The sequence below is a fragment of the Musa acuminata genome, chromosome BXJ2-4, assembly GCF_036884655.1.
Source record: "Musa acuminata AAA Group cultivar baxijiao chromosome BXJ2-4, Cavendish_Baxijiao_AAA, whole genome shotgun sequence".
Lineage (NCBI taxonomy): Eukaryota > Viridiplantae > Streptophyta > Magnoliopsida > Zingiberales > Musaceae > Musa > Musa acuminata.
The window spans coordinates 43,983,862-44,007,500 of record NC_088341.1 but is presented as its reverse complement, the minus strand read 5'-3'; the positions used below and the strand labels follow the sequence as shown (position 1 = coordinate 44,007,500).

At 44.4% G+C, this 23,639-nt stretch overlaps 6 protein-coding genes across 12 annotated transcripts in view; 3 read left to right on the top strand and 3 right to left on the bottom strand.

The window, feature by feature from the left end:
• The window catches only part of LOC135611132 (protein BREVIS RADIX-like), a 4,449-nt gene extending 28 nt beyond the window's left edge, over nucleotides 1–4,421 (top strand). Inside the window, exons 1-7 of one of the 4 annotated variants that reach the window (XM_065106471.1) lie at nucleotides 1–208; nucleotides 349–449; nucleotides 1,266–1,421; nucleotides 2,872–3,263; nucleotides 3,347–3,482; nucleotides 3,624–4,075; nucleotides 4,153–4,421. The exon at nucleotides 1–208 is cut by the window's left edge and continues 28 nt beyond it. In XM_065106471.1, the coding sequence (XP_064962543.1) occupies nucleotides 1,308–1,421; nucleotides 2,872–3,263; nucleotides 3,347–3,482; nucleotides 3,624–4,075; nucleotides 4,153–4,231 (1,173 nt within the window). In that variant the 5' untranslated portion in view covers nucleotides 1–208; nucleotides 349–449; nucleotides 1,266–1,307 and the 3' untranslated portion in view covers nucleotides 4,232–4,421. Of the gene's footprint in view, nucleotides 209–348; nucleotides 455–576; nucleotides 600–949; nucleotides 1,118–1,265; nucleotides 1,422–2,871; nucleotides 3,264–3,346; nucleotides 3,483–3,623; nucleotides 4,076–4,152 lie in introns of those variants that run through there. The other 3 variants (XM_065106470.1, XM_065106473.1, XM_065106472.1) reach the window with 3 other exon arrangements.
• A 974-nt stretch (nucleotides 4,422–5,395) lies between these two features.
• LOC103982563 (probable methyltransferase PMT21) lies at nucleotides 5,396–11,713 on the bottom strand. Of its 2 annotated transcripts, none has more exons than XM_009399528.3 (8): nucleotides 11,493–11,713; nucleotides 9,957–10,285; nucleotides 9,340–9,488; nucleotides 9,015–9,210; nucleotides 7,886–8,096; nucleotides 6,869–7,538; nucleotides 6,678–6,755; nucleotides 5,396–6,074 (listed from the first exon to the last, which is right to left on the bottom strand). In XM_009399528.3, exons 2-8 carry the CDS (start codon nucleotides 10,224–10,226, stop codon nucleotides 5,855–5,857), a joined length of 1,794 nt encoding a protein of 597 aa, XP_009397803.2. In that variant the 5' UTR covers nucleotides 10,227–10,285; nucleotides 11,493–11,713; the 3' UTR covers nucleotides 5,396–5,854. The 2 variants fall into 2 exon arrangements, with proteins under 2 accessions (XP_009397803.2, XP_009397802.2); XM_009399527.3 differs by having other exon boundaries at nucleotides 9,957–10,247.
• Nucleotides 11,714–12,685: 972 nt separating this feature from the next.
• LOC135611131 (large ribosomal subunit protein bL19cy-like) lies at nucleotides 12,686–17,982 on the top strand. The gene is made up of 6 exons (XM_065106468.1): nucleotides 12,686–12,912; nucleotides 13,785–14,611; nucleotides 16,247–16,465; nucleotides 16,638–16,721; nucleotides 16,791–16,924; nucleotides 17,579–17,982. The coding sequence occupies exons 3-6, from the start codon at nucleotides 16,343–16,345 to the stop codon at nucleotides 17,877–17,879; spliced, it is 642 nt and encodes a 213-aa protein (XP_064962540.1). The 5' UTR covers nucleotides 12,686–12,912; nucleotides 13,785–14,611; nucleotides 16,247–16,342; the 3' UTR covers nucleotides 17,880–17,982.
• An 11-nt stretch (nucleotides 17,983–17,993) lies between these two features.
• On the bottom strand, nucleotides 17,994–18,842 carry LOC135608823 (transcription initiation factor TFIID subunit 8-like). Its single transcript, XM_065101870.1, has one exon. It carries the CDS (start codon nucleotides 18,840–18,842, stop codon nucleotides 18,132–18,134), a length of 711 nt encoding a protein of 236 aa, XP_064957942.1. The 3' UTR covers nucleotides 17,994–18,131.
• Nucleotides 18,843–19,324: 482 nt separating this feature from the next.
• Nucleotides 19,325–21,088, bottom strand: LOC103982566 (probable inactive poly [ADP-ribose] polymerase SRO2). Of its 2 annotated transcripts, XM_009399531.3 has the most exons (5): nucleotides 20,665–21,087; nucleotides 20,172–20,577; nucleotides 19,714–20,086; nucleotides 19,540–19,634; nucleotides 19,325–19,439 (listed from the first exon to the last, which is right to left on the bottom strand). In XM_009399531.3, the coding sequence occupies exons 2-5, from the start codon at nucleotides 20,558–20,560 to the stop codon at nucleotides 19,430–19,432; spliced, it is 867 nt and encodes a 288-aa protein (XP_009397806.2). In that variant the 5' UTR covers nucleotides 20,561–20,577; nucleotides 20,665–21,087; the 3' UTR covers nucleotides 19,325–19,429. The 2 variants fall into 2 exon arrangements, with proteins under 2 accessions (XP_009397806.2, XP_009397805.2); XM_009399530.3 differs by having other exon boundaries at nucleotides 19,325–19,634; nucleotides 20,665–21,088.
• Nucleotides 21,089–21,797: 709 nt separating this feature from the next.
• The window catches only part of LOC135611128 (TATA-binding protein-associated factor BTAF1-like), a 30,798-nt gene continuing 28,956 nt past the window's right edge, over nucleotides 21,798–23,639 (top strand). Inside the window, exon 1 of one of the 2 annotated variants that reach the window (XM_065106462.1) lies at nucleotides 21,798–22,226. The gene's annotated coding sequence lies outside the window, so the exon portion shown is untranslated. The remainder of the gene's footprint in view (nucleotides 22,227–23,639) is intronic. The other variant, XM_065106463.1, reaches the window with a different exon arrangement.

Sequence of the window (23,639 nt, the reverse complement as noted above, 5' to 3'; positions counted from 1 at the left end):
GCCACGACGGAAACAGACGACTCGCCCTCCCTTCTTCTTCTTCGAGTCGAACCAGAAGCCCACCACCATCTGGCGGCAGTCTCGCGGTGATTTCTCCCTTCTTGCTGGAATTGAGAAGCTGGAGAGGGTGGTGATCGCTTTTCCTTGTCGGGAACGATCACGGGAAGCATCGTGGTTGAGTTCTTGGAGCGAATATGAGCTGATTTTGGTAAGAAAAGCCACGATGGTTCGTTGATCTGAATACTGTGGTTTTCTGATGATCTTTGGTTCCGAGTGAACATTAATTTCAATTGCTCCTTTAAAGATGCGTCCGTATGATCTTGTTCATCCCAACCCTCGTTTCTTCAGGAAGAAAAACCGGAGGTGTCTTCTTTCGATTGTCGTCAGATTGCAGATTGCCGGCAGGAAAGGAAAGCGGAACAGCAGCAGAAACACGGATTTAAAACGTGGTCAGGTACTTGGAACACTTGCCTTCTTATCCTTTTTTTTTTTTTTTCTTTTCTTTTCTTCACGTTTGAGAAAGCTTTGTTGCTCTGGCAATATATCAAAGGGGAAAAGCGAGGGACGGAAAAATGAGAGACACACGAAAGGCATTGATGGTAACAACTTCTTCTGATGCCACTTTTCTCCGTGCAAATCTTCTCCTGTGTGTCTCCTCTCTGTTGTCTGCAAGTCTCCATGGAATGTGTTGAGAGAGATAGGAGGGAGGCGAGGGGGGTGGGGGACAGTGTAGACACAGGGGAGGGGGATGGGTTCACAGGTACCAAATCATAGCCGCTATAGGCTAAAACAGAGAGATTCCAAAATGCTGGGTCCCTTCCTCCACATCTCCGCCCCCCCCTCTGCTCTGCTCTGCTCTGCTCTGCTCGAGCGTTACCTATTAAAGCTTCGTTCCTCGGATGTCGCGTGCGCACACTAATTACCCCTCTGCTGTTATGTTCCCATCAGAACCTTCCCCCCCCTCCCTGCATCGCTCCCGTGCATCGTTATTATCCGCTTGATTCCATTGGCTGTACGATTAAAGTCGGCTCCTCCTCAACGCTGTTGCAACAGCAACCTATAGTTTATATAATAACCATATGGGATGGCAACCGAGGACCTGTCAGCGAAATCGTTGGTATTTATTCGCTGTAGAAGCTGTGAAAAGACCGAAAAGCCGCCCCGACATCATTAAATTGGGATCGGGGGGTGTTCCGAGAGCAACGTAGCTTTGTTAGGCGTCTCCTGGGAATGGCAGTCTGGTGAATATGACTCTCGTGTTGCAGGTGTGGTAGGATCGGAAAGGACGACGACGACGCACGGACGAGATGCTGGCCTGCATCGCCTGCTCCAAGCACGATCTGGAAGATGGCGGAGAGGATACCGCGCGTGCGGCGACCACCCCGAGCGGCAAAGAGGCCGTCAAAAGCCTCACCTCTCAGGTCAGTCTCAGCTTCCGCCCCCTTCCGCTTACCTCTCGGTGAGCATTCCTCGTTTCATTCTCGGCATTAATTATTGGCCAAATTGCAACGCCATTCACAAATCGCTAGTCGAATGGGTTTAGAAGATAGGATAGTATTTGCACTGGGCTGAGAAAGGGAGGTTCTGGCGCTAGGACAGGTGCATTGACACCGGTGTCTTTGAACTGTGGGAGAGGGCAGCACCCAAAGGAGTGAAAACGACCGACCTGACCCCGTCTACTGCAAACCAAAGCTGTCACTCCACTTCTACTACGAGGCCTAGCTACTGCAACTTTGCCTTGAAAGAACGAGAGATGCACATAAAAAGATACCCGAGTTAATGGGTGTCCGGGCAGCGGAAATAACTGTGAGCCCCATCGGTCCAAATTATAGGATAAAGGTTGGTCAAGGGGGATAGGACAGCGGAAGGCCCACCGTCTCTTTCTTTCCTACAGCAGGGGGGCTAATACTGCCGCTGTGAAGTGAGTGCGCGCGGATCCATAGACAGGGAGAGGGAGAGAGAGATAGAGAGACGAGGTTTGTCCAAAAAGAGTGGGCTTGAGGGTGATTTCGCCTTCTTTTGAGGCTCGCCCGCTCACTGTACGCACTGTGTGGTTTTGTTCTTCTCTTTCGAGGGTGGGGTGCATAGGTTCGGGTCTTTTTTAAAAGAAGAGCTCTCCGATGGAAAGAGGTCCGTTGGATGTAACAAGGACGAGAGGCTTGTATGCGCCACGAAAGGAATAAAGTGGAGGAGAAGCAACGGCGGTGGTCCTCCTCCTCCGCACAGTTTGCACTCCTCTACCGTGGGGCTACTTGTATGGTGATGGCCTCTTTATGGTGACCATTTAACTTGGCAAATAAGCGATCTCCACAGAACGTGGAGGTCCAACTTATTCCATTCTACTCACGCCACACCGTGTGAGGTTTTGATCATTAATGTGTAGTGCTTAAGGAATTGATTAGAGTAAGGTCACGATGTTTAGTGGGTGGCTCGGTAATCAAACTTCATGTGCACCTTTAGGAAAAGGCACGCTCCTGGCATCGCTGTCTTTAGCCATTGAATAATACTATTAACCCGTTCAAAGTTCAAAAAAATAAATAAAAAGTATATATTAGATTTTTTCTAATGGTTTAGGTTTTTAGGATTACTGATCGCCTATCAAATCTTTAAGATGATATGAGAAGGTTTCGTACTTACTGTGTACTCGCGATAGAGGTAATTAAGCATCTTTTCCGAATAGTTTAAGCCTTTGAGATCAGTGATCATCCAATCAAATCTTTAAAAACCCTGTTCGGTATTGGATGGATATCCAAAACAAAAAGGAGCAGATGGACGGTGGAAATCGTGACCATCGGTTCATCTTCTCCTCGAACCACTTATTGGTTGTCCATGGCTACGCTGTACCTCAACTCCATGATCCAAAATTCACAGATAAAGGACATGGTGTTGAAGTTTTCTGGATCGCATCGTCAGTGCAAAGGCGGAAGCTCGTCGTTCAGAAGCAAGAGCGTCCGGCATCAGCCGCACGGCTCCTACAACATCGACGACGCAGGCTCCGACATCGGGGGCCGCTACGGTCAGCTGCACGCCGCGAGCTCGAACTCGACTCCCGCATGGGACTTCATGAGCGTCAATGAGGAGGCGAGGTGCAGAGCCAAGTGGGCTCCCGGTCCCGGCGGCGGGATGGTGGCGTCGGAGGACGTGGTGCTGGAAGACGACAACGATCCCAAGGAGTGGATGGCCCAGGTGGAACCCGGGGTCCACATAACCTTCGTCTCGCTCCCTGGTGGGGCTGGCAACGATCTCAAGCGAATCCGGTTCAGGTTTGACGCTATCCGATGGCTGGATCACTTGCTTCGATTGGTGACGGGGGTCTCTGAGACGGTGGTGGTTGTTTCTTGGACAGCCGGGAGATGTTCAACAAGTGGCAAGCGCAGAGGTGGTGGGGAGAGAACTACGACAGGATCATGGAGCTGTACAACGTGCAGCGGTTCAACCGCCAGGCACTTCCTACTCCTCCCAGATCCGACGATGGAGGCGAGGTCAGTGGCTCACCTCTTCCTTCTCCCCCTCCCCTCCCCTCCCCCCAAACTGCTATTTCGATCGCCTTTACGCCTCAAGTGTGCTCACGGTAAAAGACAAAAAAATATGTGGGACTCACATGCGGGACCCATCGTATTCAGAGGGAATCGTTCTGCTCGAGGGTCGGGTCGACCAGGGAGAGCCCCGTCGCGCCTCCCGTCGCCAAAGAACGGCTCACCACTCGGTACAATTACAGACCTCCGCCGCCGCCGCCGCCACCGCCTCCTCCTCCTACCTCCGGAAAAAGGGTCTACTCTCCCTCGGTGCCGGATCCCTCCGAGCACATCCTCCCGCACTACCTTCGATCTGCTGCTGCCGCCGCCGCCGCCGCCGGCGCCTCATCGACTGCAGGGGCTTCCGGCATCAAGGGGGAGACATCTTCGGTCGAGGCGTCGCGGACCACGACCTCGTCCAGAGACGAGGCCTCCGTCTCCGTCAGCAACGCCAGCGATATCGAGATAACCGAGTGGGTGGAGCAAGACGAGCCGGGTGTGTACATCACCATCCGCGAGCTCGCCGATGGCACCCGGGAGCTTCGTCGAGTCCGATTCAGGTAAACATACATCAGTACATGTGTTTACATCAACAATCTCACGCCCTGCGCATCTCACGGGTTTGGTGGTCGTGCAGCCGAGAGAGGTTCGGGGAGGTGCACGCCAAGCTGTGGTGGGAGGAGAACCGAGAAAGAATCCAAGCCCAGTACCTCTAGAACTAACCGGTCGGGGGGATTCCATACCAAAACATCAAGGATAAGAAAGAAAACAGAAAGAAAAGCAATTGGAGAAAGATATAATATGCCATACCCTTTTTGGCCCAGACAAAGCAGTCGCTGCTTGTCGTTGTAAAACATGGTGGTTTATCCTATCTAATGTCATTTCTGGTGGGTGTTTATCTACTAATCGTTCTGCCTTTTCTCAATTTATATTTCTCCTTTTTTCCAAGTCAAAGGCGCAGCAAATCCCAACGCTATCTATGTTACCCAGTCTTTGCACATTACATTAGGCATCCACATATCCCACGGTCAAGTTCTAGAGAATCCAGAGTTCACTCGAAAAATCTCTCTCTAGAATCCAGAGTTCACTAGAAAATTCTGTCTCTCTCTCTCTCTCTCTCTCTCTCTCTCTCGCACGAATCATAAATATAAGCATGAAAGGGATACGAACAATGAAGCCAACATTGCCGTATGGTATCGACCATTGTCGAATCTATACGTGCCGGTTGATAACAATGACACATGATCCATAGGTACATATCGTCTAGAAAAAATGAGAATAAAAAAAATAAGAATGCATATCGTCTAAAAAAAATGAGAAGAAAAAAAATAACAAGGCATACCACCGTCTGGAAAAATTAGAATAACAAAAGAAGGCGTAGCAAGAAAAAGGAGAAAGAGGAAGGAAGAAGAAACAACGAAGAAAGAGGAAAAAGACAGAGGAAGTAATAATGTACCACAGAAAATGAGAAGAACAAAATAAAAACGAATAGGAAGAAAAAGAAGAAAGAGAAACAAACAAACCAAAGAGGCGGAGGAAAGTGTATGACGACGATAGGCAACTCGTGAAAAGAAGGCTCGTGAATCGAACCCTAACCCAATGTTAAATAAATAGTGTCTTTTTTTTTTTTTTGAATAGACATGCCAAACCAGTCCACGATTCACGCTTAGGATGGAATCATACCGTCCATTTCAGATCAGTTCGGACGAAACGACATTCCATGATTGAAGGAAACGGAAGAAAGCCATACTGCCAAAGCTCAGACCTTTGTTTTCCACATGCTTCAAAAAAGCCTTGCAATTGATGCATCTTCTGGTCTTTCAGAGTCAGAAGAGATCTGACAACGGATGGACCGCTGAAAACAAAAGAAAAGCAACCGATACAACCTGCAAATGCTGAAAAACTTTTATTGCCTAATACATCCAATTTCTATATCAGTTTTCATGATGTTCACAATCCCAACATATGGATACACCTTATTTAAAAAAATGCCTGAAAAGCATTTAAACTCTGTAAAGAATGGACATTTCCCTTTTATTTGCGCTCCTATAGCTGCCCACATAACCCATACCAATAGGAGGAACCTGAAACCATATCCACTGCAACTTCCATTACTTACTGTTGGTTTTTTCACTTTGAGAAAGAATATATGAGGAACTGAAATTGCAGAAGAGAGAAGAGGTGGGTGGGAAGAAGTTGCAGGCTGGCCTATTCTTGAAGTCACCATCATACTGAATACCTATGTTATGTACCCAGAAAAAGAAAAAAGTGTTGATATTCATATCCTAGCCGGTTCGACTTCCAGGATTTTACCAAAATCCTCACCGGGCTTTATTTTCTCATTGTTGACTCTGCTTTGCATACCACAGCTTCTTCTGGCATATTAGCACTTTCTCCTTATCTAAATTGTATTCTGTACTGTGTTTATTGCAGTTCCATCTCATCCCTTTGGCAATGGTAGCTATAGCGTCTAGAAAATAGCTTGATTCATGGATTATTGCATACCCATCTGGACGCAGGATCCGATCCATCTCAAGGAGCACATATTTCATCTCACATCTGCCAAAATAGAAATAAAGTCAGGACATGTTTTCTGCAAGCTGATCTATGAAGTTAGAAATCAGCAGCGGGAGAGAGAGAAGTACGCATATACAAAAGTGCAAATGCTGACACAGATCAAGTTGCAAAGACAGCAAAAACTAGAAATTTGTGAACTTTCAAGGAAAAAGACAATAGTGATGGCATGTCATTAATTTAAAACAATTCGGTGCAAGAAACAAATTCACCAACTAAAGCTAACCAGCAGAAGAGAGTTAAGAATGCCATTAGGCAAATATACTTGATAAAGATAACTCAGTAGCCCAGACCTGCACCGGTTAATATGACCCAACTTTGAAGAACAATTTGTTATAACTGAAGTCATTGACGTCCATACTAAAAGCTAAATTTGAGCAGAGTTTTACTATATATCAATACATAGATCATTGGTGAAAAAATAGTTATGTTTAGCAGGTCACCATAAAAAATAAATACTAGAACATGTTTACATGTATCCATTTCTACAACACGTTTTTTGAAAGTTTTCTAAGACAAGCTTCATTGCAACGATCAGAAATAGAAAGAAAAATCAAAGTGACAGAAACATAAGTCAAGTTATTTCACCTGTGGCTTTCTGCAGTAAATAGGCCATCAAGATGTAGGAGGTCATATGTTCGAGGATAAGTTGAGAATGGTTCACACCTAACAGGTGAATTCGGAAACAAAATATGAGAAAATGCTGACTAGTTACAATGTATATCCGTTTAAATAAGCATGCCAAAGAAGTAGATGCTTTATCAAACTTTGTTACTTACCAGTCGTGGTACATGCCAATCAGTCCCCTGTCATAGACCACACCAAGGGAATTAGGACCATAAGAGGAGACCACATTCATTACCCACAGCGGAGAACTGATAAGTGCCGCTGCAAACCCTCCGTACAAAGTATTCATGTCCATAACATTGCGGATTTTGTCACTTCCAAGAGCAGGGAGCAAAGTCTTGTAGTGTTTTATCCTCACCTTCCATTTACTGTCATCATGCTTGAATCCACCAGAGTTACCACCAGGGACCGTTGAAGTACGCTCTGGAGGTACACGCAACCGATCAGGCCATTTTGGTGCAGACGTCAGCCCCAACTTGTACGTTTGGCTTGGAATCGTCAAGCAAGTTCGAAGTGGGGTGTACCATGCTGAATCTGGATCCATGCTGTCGTCACACTTCGCAGGGTAAGAAGATGCAGTAAGTTGATCATAGCAACTATTATCTGCAGATTTCTGCCAAACAGCAATATCATCTTTTTTATTATATAGTTTGAAGCACATGCTAGTTAGCAGCTTCTTCAATTTGTCAAAATCTGCCTTCTGTTCTTCCACTGTTGTGTTCCACCCACGCCACCTGTTTTCATAGTTTACAGGTGGTCCAGAGAGCACCCAGAAGCCCCCAGGTCGAAGTATTCGGTGTATTTCTAGAAGGTAAATCCCATCTGAGACATAATAGGCAAGACTTCAGATACGAAGTGATCAAATCGCTTACTTGTAGTGATGCAATAAGAAAGAATGCAAGCTATTAGTGATGAATATAGTCATGGATGCATTAGTATAGTAATAGCAGGTGGAAAATACATCATTTTCATACTGTTGCGAATATATTGTCACCTGCTATCGCTTGATAAGCAACTAAATTTTGCAGTCATGTTACATAGCATTTAAATTGCATTCATGACTACTTGTATGCTATGTAGTCATGAATTAACTTTGTGGGACAATATCTCTAAAGAAAAGTAAGCAATTTACGATGATAATTTAGCTATATTAGTGAGCAGAAATATACCAAATTCTGTCCATGGAATAAGACATCTGGAGCAGTGGGCCATATCAAATGAGTTTGATGGGAATGGAAGACGCTGAGTAGAAATGATGCCTAAAATTGCTGGAATGCCACGTTCAAGGGCAAACTGTACTTGAGCTTCATGATTATCTCTAGGTGCAAGAGAAACGGTTAGAATACCACGGTCTAACAAATCGCCACCCCAGCTTGCAACCTTTTAAAAAAAAATCAAACAGTATGCCTCAGTTACCAATATAAAGTAGGTTTATCTCACTTAATCAGTAAAAGAAAAATAGATTATCATCTCAAGCAAATTCAATGTCAATATTGATATAAATGTACCTGAAAGAGCTAATGCTTAGAGTATCAGAAGAAAACACAATAGCAAACAGTCTTCAGAGTTCAGACAACCAAGGGGACTCAAATGTTTCCATCTAAGATTCTAAGTAGACTTACTGGAGTTGCCTTAACTAGTAATGCACTGACGTAAAATATGCAAAATAATTCTCAGGTTTGAAAACAACATTTGGTGGTGACTCTTTGGGGTTGGTTTTATGGATGGTTTCCTGTTTTTGACCTCTTTGGAGAGCAATATCACTAGTCAAACTAAGAGAAGTCCAGCATAAGTTGAAAGTTCCTATTCTTAGGTTAAGCGATGGACATCAAGAGAAAATAAGACACCTAATCAAGTTGTGTTAGTGATGTAATCATGCCGGGAAGGATTAATCCACCATACTCGTGTCGGGAACTGTTTTAGGCAGTGCCTACCATGTCATGACATGTTGAACATTGTGTAAAATCCAAAGAGCAAAACAAGTTACACAACAGGTTATCATGGAAGCATTAGAGCTTCAGCAATTTGGCAGTTGTCAAATGAAGTAATACTATTTTACATTAGTTTCAGGCACATAACAAGCAATGCCAAAATGCTTATCCCCCAAGTATCAACATTTAAAGTTCATTTATTTTCTTTTTCATAATTTTTCCCTTAGAGGGCAGATAGATCGATGTTAAGTGTATGACAGACAGGCATGTTTTTTATCATGTAATTTTAAAAGCAAAGACATGCTGCAGTCAAATAAGCATGGAGATTTTCTAATTTCACTTAGAACATAAGTTGGTCGGTACTCACCCCACAACCAGTATCGATTGCAGTTCGGACAGTTCCATCCTTCATTCCAGGAATTAGATTTTGCATCAGGTCAACATACACACTAACTCCATTGGGAAACATGGTACCTCCACCTGGAAAGAAGAACCTGTCACCTTCTTTTCTGAGCCAATGTTGATTAGCTTTCTGGTTGTTTATCCAATCATAGGGAACATTTCTGGACCATAGATTGAAATAGAGGTCATGTCAGAAGTAACAACACACATTCAGAGTCATCCTTGGAAAAACGAACAGATGCCTTGTTTGCTGAAATGGACACCAAGATATTAGGAAAAGAAAGGCTTACCTGTACCAACATTGATCCTTGCTCTTCGGCCATCTGATCGGTGGTTTATAACCATCAGGAGGAGGAACTAAGCACTCTTTCCTCTCATTCATTGGTGGACAATGACGCTCCATAAAGCTTAACCTGTAATTACCATACTTTCTCCATCTCTGAGACCACAAGAAAATGTTTACTTTAAAATGAGGAACACGAGAAATGATAATAATTGTAACAACATGACCATGCATGACAACATGTAAAATTGTTTACCCATGCCAAAGTAACATAAAATCTACAATGAAATAGTGTGTGCATCAGAGAAATGACCACTTGCAGCATCATGAATTGTTAATTAAACAAGAAAGAGACACTTATACATGCAAATAAATCATGTAAGATAGGACCAAAATGGAAAAAATTGTGCCACTAGAAATAATAACATATAAGGAACATTGCAGCTGAACCAAGAACAAATTGAAACAGACAAGGCTACCCATTTGTTTTAGGTGGCACTAATGATCCATTTTCTTTCATCAGCACTTATTTACATAGATCACATAAATACTCATCCTACTGCCATCTGACCTTCAATCGCATCATGTATTTAAACAAACTTAGGAAGCAGAAGCTGAAATTACCTTTGGGTCTGTGCATGGTGTGAAATCTTGATAATCAGTGCTACACTCTGGAAACTCGACAGCCTTTATTTGAAGAGAAGCCACTGCAGTTTCTTTCGAAGACTGAACTGCTGGTCTTGCATCCTTCTTTACTATTCTGTTCTTTTCAGAATAATAGATTCCTCCAAGATAAAAGGAAAATCCACACAAGGCAATTACCATTAAAGTCATGGGGACAACCCGACATCTTTTATCATGATAAGCCCCCGGCTTACTGTCTTTCTTCTTCATTTTGATTTAGAAATGAAAGGGCTGCAGACAAATATAGGAAAGTGTGTAACAAAGCAGCCCTGGAAACCATAATCATTTTCAGCCACAATAAACCGACTGCAATACTGAATAATGAAATGAACATGACACTAATCCAGTGTAGCTTATATTTAGGTGAATGAAATATTAAGCTTGAAAGGAGAAGGAATATGTATCAATATAAAATTTTAAGGAAAAGATCCTCTAGCTCAGCCAATTATACACGTTCTGAATTTCAATAAGCAGAACTCCAGTAACACCAAAACAACTTAGTAGGTGGAGAACTTCATCTCCTACGTCAAAATACAATTACTACAACTATTGTGAACTTTTCACAATAGGTAATTATGTTCAGTTACCACTTGAAAATCTTCCAATTCTATTACAGTCAAATATAGTTCAACAAAGATTTTTCAGGATGCTGTGGAAGTCTCACTTACTGGTGAGAGATACCTAATGAACAAATTTTATCTTCACATCTGATGATGAAAAAATCAAAGAGTTTCTGTTTAGCTTTTACTCCTAGCTAACCAGACAACGAATATAATCATAGAGAATGAACTATGGGTTGAAACAGCAATACCCAGAAGATTCAAATTCAAACTGAATATACAGCACATGCATTAATCCAAGATCTCGAAGAATAAAGTCAGCATGGCGGTCACGAGGAAGCACAACAGCAGAAGATGAATCTAAACAGAGATTTTAATGACTGAAACAGAGATAGCCTTTATAACAGCAGTGACCATCAGACAAAAGGGATCTAATTTAACGACACAGACTGATACAGATCCATTTACTTTCGACCTTTGTGTACCATATGAAAAATATATGTATCAAAGACAAAATCAATCTAACCATGCAGGTAGCAAAAGTCAACACTAGTCTACTCACTAGTCCAAGAAAAACCTACGCATGAAGATAGAACTAGAGCAACACTAAGGAACTTACATCTTCCACAATTACATATCCTATAGGAAAAAGCAAAAGAATCACAGGAAGAACAGCAACTTCCTAACACGACTTTCAAAAGGATCCACATATGAGTTGATGAGATAGCGAAAGGATAAGGACTTGAAGAGTCCAGACTCATTCAAACGGTTTGGGGGAATATGGAAAAGACCGGCAAGGGTTTATCACCGACTAGCAAATGCCATCTATTAACAACATCGGAGACGGCGATTCACGACGGCGATCAGCGTAAACTCAAATCTAACTCCAAAAGATCACGAATCACAGTACGAGTACCTGAAGAGAAAGAGTCCGGTTTCAATCGGAGAACCCTCCTCGCCCCGACCAAAACCAGAGTTTCGATTATAGCATGAGATGACGCGACGAGATCTCGTCGCCCGAATAAGCGACCCCGCCGACCCTGATTCCTCCTAGATCACAAACATGATGCGTCGCCTCTGCCTTCCTTCCCCCAAGCTTCCACTTCCCTTTTATAGCTGCCCCTGCCTGCCATCCTCTGGCAGTCGGTGCTCTTTCCCTAGTGGTTAGTTACGAGCGCAAAACGGTAGTAAATAAACGAGATGGTAGAAGCTGGTAATCGTTGTGCCGCTCGTCCTCTTTAACAATGCTGTGGTGGTTCAAAGAACACGGTGAACCGTCCTGATGTCCTTCCCGATTTGGGTGGATCGAGCGGCTCTCTAGCTCTCCGGTCAGGCCATAAATTGAACCAGACCCGGTTTACGGAATCACGCTGACTCGGGTCCACATCTGGTCCATCTGATGGTGCCCAATTTGTCGGTGAATTGGATTTAGTGTATGACGCCTTCCTCCATTACAACAACCCTCTATAATAGTTTAATGGCAATAGGCCTAAACTAGTCCAATTTTTGGTTCGGTAATCAAGCATGACCGGATGGGTCACTTCACGTCACCCAACCAAAGTTGGTTCGATCGCACAACGGAAAGTGATTCGAGCCTAACACACTCAGAATATAAATGTGGGCCAGCCAAGTGGTCAGCGACGGTAACGAGCGTGGTCAGATCAGACCGTTTTCATAGAGAACTACCTATTTCTTGGCAGTTAGTGGCGATAGGCATGAGGAAGGAGGGACCCATCGCATGCGTGATGGTCAATACATCGTTGCCCTTTTGTCAAAAGGCAGTGTGCAAGCATGAATGTAGCGACAATTGGATCTGTCAGATCCCATTGGAGTCGCATGTAATTGTTTTGCTTTCAACTCTATCTCAACAATATAAGGTAAGTACTGTATGGCAAATGCCGCTTTGCATTAATCAAAGTTGACAGGTGGAGCCCATAGTTGACTCTGTGGGCAAAGGAAGGTGAGATGGCTTTGATTGATTGCCGACAAGCGGATGCCTTCTGGCGCTGAGTGTCGCGTACTCTTTTATTCCTCCGTGCCGCGTCCGGCGGTGGCTCCGTGAACCCCACGGCGTCTTGGAAGGCTGTTAGTGCAGAGCAATGTGTGTGATTTGTTTGTGCTATTATTGCACGTCGAAAGGCTTACGGCCTCTTTGATGCAGAACGCGACGCCTCCATCACCGGTGAGACCATGCATGGCCTACGGATGACTTGGGCGCTTAGGTTGACGGTAACTCGCCAGCCGACGGCCGGTTGGTTGCAGGAGGGTTGGTGGCGAGTCGCCGACGGACTTCACGTGCCGCCATGTGACTACGGCTGGCGGCCCCATCTCGCGTGGTTTGTCTCGTCGTTGCCACTGATCTACCCCGCCGCTTCAGCTCACTGTGTTTTCTCTAGTCGAAGTGATTATAGATTTTCAATTTACCTTTTATTGTCTTAACTAATGAGAATACTTTCTTTATGCTAATAAATATGATATCCCCTACTCCTCTTGTTAGTGTAAACAATTTTGAGTCGTGGTCTCGGGGCCGACGCGGCTCGGTTCGGGTCCGGAAGACGGGGATCTCCCTGGGAGCGCTCCTCGAGCCCGCTGAGGAGGTCGGGGGCGGTGTCCGATCGAGACGATGTGGTCGTCTCTGCCTGCGGGACCGACGGGGACCTTCGGCTTCGCACCTGCACAAAGGTCGGGTCGGGGTGCTCGACCCGACCCCTCCGACGATCAAGTTAGATGATGTGGAGGGGGTTTCAGGAGAATAAGTGTTTCAGTATGTGTCTCACTACCCCCTCTCTCTGATGAACAAGAGGGTATTTATAGAGAAGCTTATTATTGTTTGATGTGCCCACCTACAGGAGGCAGGCTGATAACGTCTGACATGTGCGTTGGCGTGGCATGAAGAGCCGAGCCTGAGTAGGCGTTAATGCGTCTCGACCGGTGTTCCGGTTCGATTGACCGAGTGCAGTCGCGTCAATCGAGGCGTGAGGCGTCGGCTGACATCAGCCGAGTCTTATCGTAATTACTATCCATATCACCTCTTGTAGGGTTGAATGGGATAATTAAATAATTATTTGAAAATTTAATTTGATATAATATATTAAGTCAATTTGATTTCACGTGTGATAAGGGATCATTTGGTCAACGTCTCTAAGGGAGGGAGATCGACTTATGAGCTCTTGATTCTCATACTCCTTAATTAATGTCGTTTTTACAGGCAAACGGTCACCTCCGAGCCACGAGCGTTTCGACCTGAGAATCACCGTCCAGTGAACGAAAGCGGGCTACCAACCAGCTCGGGAACGGAGAGATGCTGCTCAACGCTGACGACGCTCGGATCGAGAAACGCTGATCAACATCCGGTTGCGAGGGCCCGACCTATCTCGACATCTAACTCAGCCGGCAGAAGGCTCTCGATATCGACCCATGAATCGAGCCGTGCTGACTCACCAGCCACGACACATTTATTTACCAACACCACTCGAAACGGTTACTCTAACTTAGTCGGATGATAAGTCTATTATAATTTTATATTAATGTAAAAAATATCATTTACTATCGAGTTTTGATTGGTGTAAAATATTCTAATTCGATCGTATCTCTTTGCTGGCTCTAAATTTATAGACGATGAATTAAGTTTATTACGCTGAATTTTGTTGATTAGAAGGGTTTGGTGGCCGAGCAATCGACCCTCGATAAGAAGAGAAGTGCGGTCTGGTCTCCATTCACGAGCCCGAGTGGAACGCAGGAATGGGATCCGCTGGTGCGGAGGCTAAACCCTACCTCCCAATTCCCGACCCGAGAAACGAGGGGTGCGTCCCGCGCGACTTCCTCCGCCTCCAGCTTACTAACACTGAGTGACGCTCCATCCGCCGATCTCGTTCCCTTCGCCGTTTCCTTTCTGTTACCGTCTCCGGCGAAGAAGAGAAGATGTTGGTGGGTGACGTTTCGAGGCGATGGGTCGCTTCCGTGGTGCGATCCGCTGGCGCTTGTCGCTGCGCTTCCGCCTCCCCTGCTTCGCAACTCTTTGCCCTCTATTCTCAGGTAAGAAAGAACATGTAATTTCATTTCCTTCTCTTTCCTTTCTTTCCGCTGACAAATTGATGGTAATGTCTGATTTCTTTGATGCTAAGGATTGTTGATGGTGACAACGCCCTTGTGGCTTGTCCGGATATCACGTGCATAAGCATATGAATTTTGATATGGTCGTTAGTGTCTGTGCTTTCCGTTCTTTGGGAACGTTATAGGCACGCGGGGGCCCATTAGCGCCTGCAAGGTTCTTGTTGAAATGGTGATGTGACTTTAGAGTAACAAAAAGAAGAATGGGTCTGGAGATGGCTGACAGAAAAATGAAATCACGAGCAAGCCGAGTTTGAACAAGATCAGAAGTTGCAATTCACAGTTCCTGGTCTTTATACAAAGAAGTTTAGTGCATTTGTGACTGTACAAAAGAAATAAATGTAGATTATCTAATAGAAATAAAACACATTTGATTGAAGTTTTATTTCCAGTCTTGAATTGAATTAAAAAGTGAACTGTCATTTAAAATATTCTGGCTTTTCTATTGGAAAATAAAAAATTGCAAGAGAGTTACTACAGAAATACTCAAGAATGGAAAATTTATTACCAAAATAACTGATTCCACATGGGATTCTAGTGTGATCTGCCTGTACTTGGAATAGCTGAAACAATTTTTAGGTTGGTGTGTGTTAGAGCTGTATCTAGTCATTGTACGTTGATAAGTGGACATGGCATTTTTTTTGGAATATAATGTTTCATTTTTAGTCTGGATATCTCTAACTTTTTAACATAAGTTGAGATGTTCTATTGAATTGCTGCCTTGCCTTCTTTCTTTTTCCGTGTTATTTCAGATGTAAACAATATTTTCTTTCTCACCCTGTGTTATTTTCATCATGTTGACAATGTTTTCACACATCTGAAAAGGGTTCAAGATCTTGTGAATAACTATTTACAGTCTGTGTTATTTCCAATCTATGCATCATGAGAGGTTTTTACTAAAGAGGCATCTAACATACAGGCAAGGGTATTTAACATTTGGGCAAGTTAAACAGTGGTGATTAGGTGGAAGAGTATGTTACTGTATGGCAAGGGCTGGGTTGGCGTCAACTGGTGGAGATGCAGATGAGAGCATAAGAGAATGGGTGTAAGACCGGGAGGGATTGCTGTAATTTTAGATAGAGGTGCATGGCATTAGTGACCATTGAAGTTATTGAGCCTCCTATTCTTGGGGCGAAAGAGATCTTATTTCTGATTGTGGTTAATCAATCTGCAGTCGGAAGTAGGTAGCATATGACAACATTGGAGACTTCGAATCTGTCATATATTAACTAGAACCTGACCTTGTGTTGCATGCAATGATTTACAATGTAGAAGCAGCATTTTTTGGAAAGATAATACATCATGCACCAGTTATAGTTTTTTTAAAGAGGCTATTGTAGGGTAGAAAAAGATGAAACTGCCCATTGTTTGTCCTGCAGATACCTTTCTACACATATACATGCTCTTGCAGGTCAAAAAATTTGACCAGTAACCTGCACAAGGGATACATTTTGAATGAAATAAAGAGCTATTTGTTTTCTTCTGCTACTTATATATGATGTGTCTTATTACTTTATCACAATACTGGTCTTAATAGTTGATTTTATTTTCCTATCTTAGGAAAATATGCTGCACACTCACAGGGAGTTGATAAGATCTCACAATTGGACATTAAAGCCTCAGATCACATGAAATATACCTTTATTAAGGTCCTTGATGACCATGGGCCAGCAGGAGTTGTCTTCTGGACAGGAGGGTTCTGTTGCCTCCCATGAAACAAGCCAGCCTCAACGCATCAAATTTAAAAGGCTTGACAAAACTGCAAAGCATATTATGAATGTAAGCCAAGTCTTGTGGATGCTAAATTATTGATGATATGTCTCCTTGATAAATTTGTTTTGCTGTTGATCTTGATGATTTCATGGAGAAGTTTGTGTTTGTTATTGTTAAGGAAGTAATAGTAGTTTGTTGTCTCCTTCTTTTAGTACTAAATAGTTTCTAAAACCTACAGATTTTAGATAACGAAGCAGTGGACAAAGTGCAAACTGAGAGAGAAATTCCTGACATAAGACCTGGGTATATCGTCGAGCTGAAAGTGCAAACCTACAGACTTTTTTGTTGTTGAATTTTTCTTTTTTTTTCCCCTGATCTATGGTGTCAACAGGAGGTGCCTGAGAACAAGCGTCGAACATCCATCATAAAAGGCATCATCATAGCAAGGCGGAATGCAGGTCTGAATACCACATTTAGATTGCGTAGATTGGTAGCTGGCGTTGGGGTTGAATCCGTCTTCCCTTTGTAAGTTGACTACTATGTGGAAGAGTTTCGTTTTATGTTTTAGTCAAAGATACCATTGATATAATGTGCTATTTCAGTATTCCTGGCTTTAGCTATCGTGTACTGATATCACTGAAAGAACATAGTTTTTATGTTCTTTCCTTCAATTACTGTTCATGTCAGTGAACATGTTAGAAAGCCTGATTTGATATTTTTAACATTTAATGTTACACCGATTATGAACTCAATTCTCAGGGAGTTCAGAGATACTATTTTGATGACCAAGTATCAAGTACAGTAGTAAAAAATGACATTGGTAGATATTAGTCATTGAGATACTGAGAATGAAACATATGGTTGAGGTGAAGTGGAACTGCCAAGTGTTATATGTGCCTTGACACCATACTAGTTTACTAGTGCACCAATCATATTGACACATGAAACATTTTTTAAAACTTTCTTATTGGTGTATGAGGCATATCTAATCTTTCTGGTTCGTATGTACTGGTCTAATAAAATTCAGCATGGGTACTGCTAGACAAGAATAACTTTAGGCATACATAACGTATCCCATATTGAGCTTTTTTGGATGGTCTACTTGTCTTTCATTATCTAATGTTCTTAAACTGAAAATTCTGTTTTTGCTAATTGATTACCTGATGTTTGCTATTGCAGATACTCTCCGAACATCAAGGAGATGAAAGTCGTAGACAAGAAGAAAGTGAGGAGGGCAAAGCTTTATTACCTCAGGGACAGGATGAATCCACTCAATCTTTTCACCAGTTTGTTGTTATTCTACAACTTCATAGTCCTCATGTTATCGATTTTATCAAGTTTCAAATTTGGTATTTGGCATCTGAAGAGATGTGGGTTTACTATTGTTCGTTTTAATCTCCAGTTTGAGTTTTTACATGAACATCTGATCATAAACCATTCTACAATTTCATTAACAGTGTTGTTCATGGTCCTCCTGTAGATATGTTTACACAGGCTGACAGCGAGTGCGCAGTGGATCAACGTTATGCTATTCATATCTACTCTTCTGCCGTCGAACAAAAAACTTCACATTATTAGATGAGAGAGACAGATGCAAACAATCCCAAACAGATTCCGCACAAGCATAGAGGTGCTTCTTAGGAGGTTGTTTTGCGCCGCATCACGGGTTCGAATCACTACTGCTTCTCTTTCATAGGCTCATAAAATAAATTAAATATCAAAATCTACGATTCTAATCCCTCCGTCTCCTCTTCTGTTTACCACTGAGTCGAAACCTAACCCTTCCCCTCTCGGCCGGTAATTCCACTATTTTCTTCCCTTCGCCTCCCCCGACGCCGTCCGTCACCACCATCGCCATCCTCTCCTTCTCCACCTCCTCCCTCGTTCCGATCCCTTTCCCTTCTTCTCCCAATTGCTCCTCCGGAAAGCACGGCAACCACCGCGGCACGTGCCGGAATGGCGGCTCCCGCCCCGCCGCCGCGAAGCTCGTCCATTGATTCCCTGGTGTTTCTTGATTACCGTCCCTCCGGATGGGCCTCGGGAAGGGGACCTCGTCTACCGACTGCACGAACGCCATGAGCCCACTAAGCGCGCCTGACCGCAGCGGCGGCCCTGTCGGGTCGGCGGCGCCGGCGAAGCCGTGTGCGGCGCTTAGGTCCTCGATCGCCCGGACGAGGTCGAGGATGTTAGCGTCGGTCCGGCCGTTTGCAGCAGCGATGTGGGCGGCGGAGCGACCCAGAGCCAGGATGTAACGACCGGCGACGTCGGAGAGCGCGCCAAGGGCGGAGGGCTCCGCGGCAGTATAGCCGGTTGAGAGGCAGATCTGGGCGACGGCCATATTGGAGAGTGCCGCGGGGAAGGCAGAGGGGGGAGAGGGAGGATGAGGACCGGTAGGCGGAAAGCGCCGCTGCTCCTTATGCCTTCGCCGCTGTGGCGGTGCCATGCATGGCGAGGGTTTGAGAAGATGGAAGACCGGCGGCAGGGACCAAACCCTAGTTCCTTCGGCGCGGAGGGGCGGGTTGACAAAGCGTACGAAGTGTTTGCTTTATTGACGATCTTGTGGTGCTGTGTTAAACTAATTGCCTTCGGATTCATCATAAAGTCTAATTGGAATGTGCAGACGCCGCCTTTTTTTTTTGGGGAGCTTACGGCCGGCTCGGGTTAGAGGCATCGAATCCATAGCTAAGCTAAATGTATTATGGTTCGATTACACCTACATCTCGATCCAATCCCGATGGGCGAGCTTTGGGTTGGTCGCCCAAATCTGCATCGCCAAGCTAACCAGACGTTTCGTTCATGCCACATTGAGGGTCACGATCGACCCCACTGCAGCTACACTTAATGTAGAGAGCTTTCCATGAATGTTCATTAGGAGACAGACGGTGAATGATCTCCGAGTCAACCAGATGGAATTTGAAGGACCAATTAACCAAAAGGAAACTTTTTATTGAACTGCTCGAGTGCAAAGTCAACAAGGTTACTGCTCAAGTGCAATGTCTTTCTCATCATTCCGTGAGGCAAGAAAGGCAGCTATTGCTTTCTGAAGAAGAAGAAGAAGAAGAGAGCAAACCATCAGCGAGGCTTCAAATTAGTGCATGGTTTGAGAAGACAAGAAGAGCCGACACAGAAAGCAGCCAAACCTTCCCAAAATGGTTCTCATCGCATCAAGTAGCATCTGGTCTCCCGTGATCTCCCTGATGCTGCGTACCATTTGTTCCCTGGTAATCTTCTTCTCCTGCACGAGTTGCCATGCTATCTCAACAACAGCATCTACGCAAAGACGAGCGTGTTGAGAGTGTGCAGCTGCAGCATACCATCTTATCGTTGTGCAACCTCCACAGTTGGCACATCGTCGAGTGAGGCAGTCTCGCCGACAGCGCGGATAGCAGGTCTCCGATGGACATCCATGGTGAAGTAGGTCTGCTTACAAGCGCTTGATGAAGAACTCTGTTACGGAAGTCCACTTCCACGCTGAGGACGTACAAAGGCAGCACACGGGACTGGACATCAGGGTACCATATGATGTATCTGGTGGGAGATCTGTGGTTGTCCACGGCAGAGTCGAAGTTCCCGGAGCTGGGCCGAGATTGTCCGGAGCCACGCACGACTTCTTCTGCCCCGCCCAAGATCACCCGACAAAGCAGCACATGCCTCAGTCCTTTCTCATCAACAGTTGCAGACATCACGCTGCGAACGAAGCATAGTGACGAACAGGTGCCGGGCACGGTAAAATGGATGGCCTACGAGGCAAAGCAGTGGTATCTACCATCACCTGTTGATGGCACATGGCTCAGGGGAGAGGTACAGGGCGATGCCGAAGTAGCCACCATCCTCGGGCGCCGCAGACACATCAAACCCGTCGTTGATGATCCGTTGCACGTTCCTCTTGGAAGCCTCATAGAATGCGAACCTCTCGTTAGGGTTTCCGCCATGCTTCTGTTTCATGGCGTCCACCTGACGGTTGAAGGCTTCCAGACGTGCTCTTCCGGTGGGCGTGGAGTACAGAATACGGTGGAGCTCCACCAAGGGACAGTGGGGCACGGTGGAACCCATGTTCGTGTAGAACCGGTGCTGTATGATGACGAATTCATCGCTGTCCTTGTCCACTTTGATCATCGCATCACCGCCCGCAAACCCACCCGTCGCGGGTCTTCCGGCCATTTCGCCACCTTCCTTTGCTGCATTAAACCAGACACAACACAAGCGAGATAGAGAATCAAGCCACGATCGGAGAAGACAAAGTCGCCGCAGGAGAAAGGAATAACCTTGAGACGGATCAGGAAGCTTTCTTCACGGCGTGGGCGGAGGCGGCAGGGAATGACGGCAATAAATAGCAGTGAAGAGGCGGCCTCCGGCCCTCTTCGGGGCCGGTGGGGATGGGATGCATCTTTTTGCGGCCTTGCACCGTATCCGCGGCGAATTCTTATCGGAAGCCAAATGACGTATTTGCCCCCATGCATTTATTGCATAAAGCGTGCATTTTACTTTAGATACGATTTATAATGAACGGAAAAGCACAACAGTGTGGGTATTCTTGGCATTAGGAAAAAGTCTTGGGCAGTACCGCTAGGAGAGCAAATCCGACGCAGGGGATCTGCGTATAAAGTGTCTTCCTGAACCGTCCATTCCATTTTCTGTTTAATCTGGACCGTCCATCGGTTGGTGGTGACTCGGAGAAGAACCGTCCGAGCATTGGCGTCTGTCCATCCGCTGCTTCGGCACGTAAGTGACTACTAACTCCATGAATTAAAATTTAAGATTATATAAGAAATATTAAATGTCTTAGTTAAAATAAAAAAAATGTTATTCTATTTGAAGATAGAGTCTTAGTTTCATCCTCTGTAAATAAAAGGATGAATGTAATTCATTGAACAAATAAAGAAGAAAACAAAGATGAGATAAGCAATGACGGGTGATGGATTAGAATTTTGGCTTTAATATCTTTTATTTTTTTTCTCTATAATCCATCTTAATTATTTGTTTAAGTCCATCATCTTTTTCAATATATTTTCCCACAAATACATCCAACTTCCAAAATATAATCCTACTGTGTCTCCTTTCCACCCAACTTTTGGTGCCAAGCTTCCTTTATCTTACAATAATATGAAAAAAATTGATTTAAATTATTATCATTCATAAAAATAAACTTAATTTTTGTGACTATTTTATTTACACTCTTGGAATGTTAATTTGTTGTTTAATTTTTTTGGTATGATAGATGTTCCACATGTTCGTATGATGACATGGCCCAGACGGGGCCCATATGATGCTCGGCCGACAGTGTACCCGAGTCCTCATATGATGTTTGGCCCAGACGGGGCCCAATCGACGGAAAACATGAGCCTGATGAGCCTTTGGTAGTTTGGGCTGGGAGAGGGGCTCAACCGCCCACATCGAATCGTTCCGAGTCGGTTCCCGATCATCCCGCTGGCTTACTCCGACTCGTTCAATCTCTTTCTCTCTCTCATACCCACACCGTCGCCCGTTTTGCCCCCAATTCCAATCTCTGTTATTCCAATCCTCTCTCTGTTATAAATATGCGAAGGAAACGATGCAATCAGGCATGAGACTCCCGAGCGTTTCATTATTTCCAGCCCTAATCCCTTCCTGCCCCTCTCGCTCTGTCTTTCTCTTCTCCCCCACCTTGCCCTCCCCCGCCCGCTGGTCGCTGCCGTTCGCCGCCTCTCCCACGGCCCACGAGTCGTCGTCCGGCCGGTGGCCCACAGCCGACCGCCGCTGGCTTCCGCCATCACACCGGCGCCCGTCTTGATTCGCCCCGTCCTCCGTTGACCCTTCCTCCCGCTGCTTTTGCTTCCTGTTGAGGCAGGTATGGATGTCAGCACTCGATGGATCACTTGCTTTTGCTTTCTGTATCCCGTTCGTGACGTCTTTAGGGTTTTTACGATTCCGATTATTTTTTAGTGAGGGAGAATTTCGATTGGCGAATTCAACATTTACGTTCACCATCGATGAGGTGCAAACTTCATGGTTGCCGAATCTTAGAGTGGTCTAGTGTAAACGGGAACTTAACTCTCGATTCACATATATTTAGCTGGTAACTTGAAATAGCATCTGCTTGCAGATGAGCATGAGGTTGTTCCTGTAGTTTGTTACAACCTTTCATTAGGTTTTTCATATTCCATCAACATGTATCCCAACGACCCGTGAAATGACTTTTCTGGCCGAAGAAGGCTTTCACCACCGATAATGGGATTCATTACGTGTCAAATCATGCGGTGAATAGTTCTTGGAGGGAAATCAAGACCGATTGGGTTACAATTTCAAAAACCTCGTGTTGGATCTTCATGTGATCGAGTGTTCTTGTTTGCTGTAAATTAGTTAGACATTTAAGTTAAAAGTCCACGCAGGTTCTAGAACTTTCTCATAATGATGTGTATTTTTTGTTAGTTCTTATGATTTTTAAGTTTTTTCCACATAAAACCAATGGTCTCACCGTCAATGGACAACTCAGCCTGAGACACAACACGGATATTTGGAATGTTAGTGGATTGGGAGAACAAGGAGAACTTCTGTTAATCCCTTCTCTTTCTCTTCAAGCCACACCTCGAATCATTCATCTTCCACCATAACTTTGGAACTTTCGTATGTCAAAACTTTGATAAATCGTATTGCCGAGAAAACTTGATGCAGTGACCACAGAGAGTGAAATTCATTTTTTTTTTTTTGCATGCAGTAAGTAATGACAAGCTACGTGTGGAATTACTTATTCCCCCATTTTGCATGATAGAAATGCATCGAATAAAAAGAAATGAGAGGATGTCTGTATATATGAAAGTATATGTGCGTGTATTTATGCCTGTCGATGCTGATCCAACCGTTCTAATTCTTGAAGTGGTTATCGTATACAATTCTGACCTAAACAGCACCAACTGAATCTTAGTAAGTGGGTGCCATATTAAGATTCTAGAGTACGACATCATTCTTTTGAATAATATTTCTTGCCAGTGAGGCTTGTCGTCCATTCTTTGATGCTCCCAAATTTAGTAATCAAGGGATAATTTCTGAGAATTATTTAATATAATGTATCCTTGCTGACTCTGACATCTCTGGAGTTAGAAGTTATGTATGCTTTAAAATGGCTGTAATTTATGACACTAGTTGTTAAGTGGCTTTGTGTTTTTATTACTGTATATGTATTTTGTGATATTTCACAGATCATTATTGACAGAACACTGAGTGACTTAATTCACAATTGCTTTGAATGTCTGATGGCTATGCA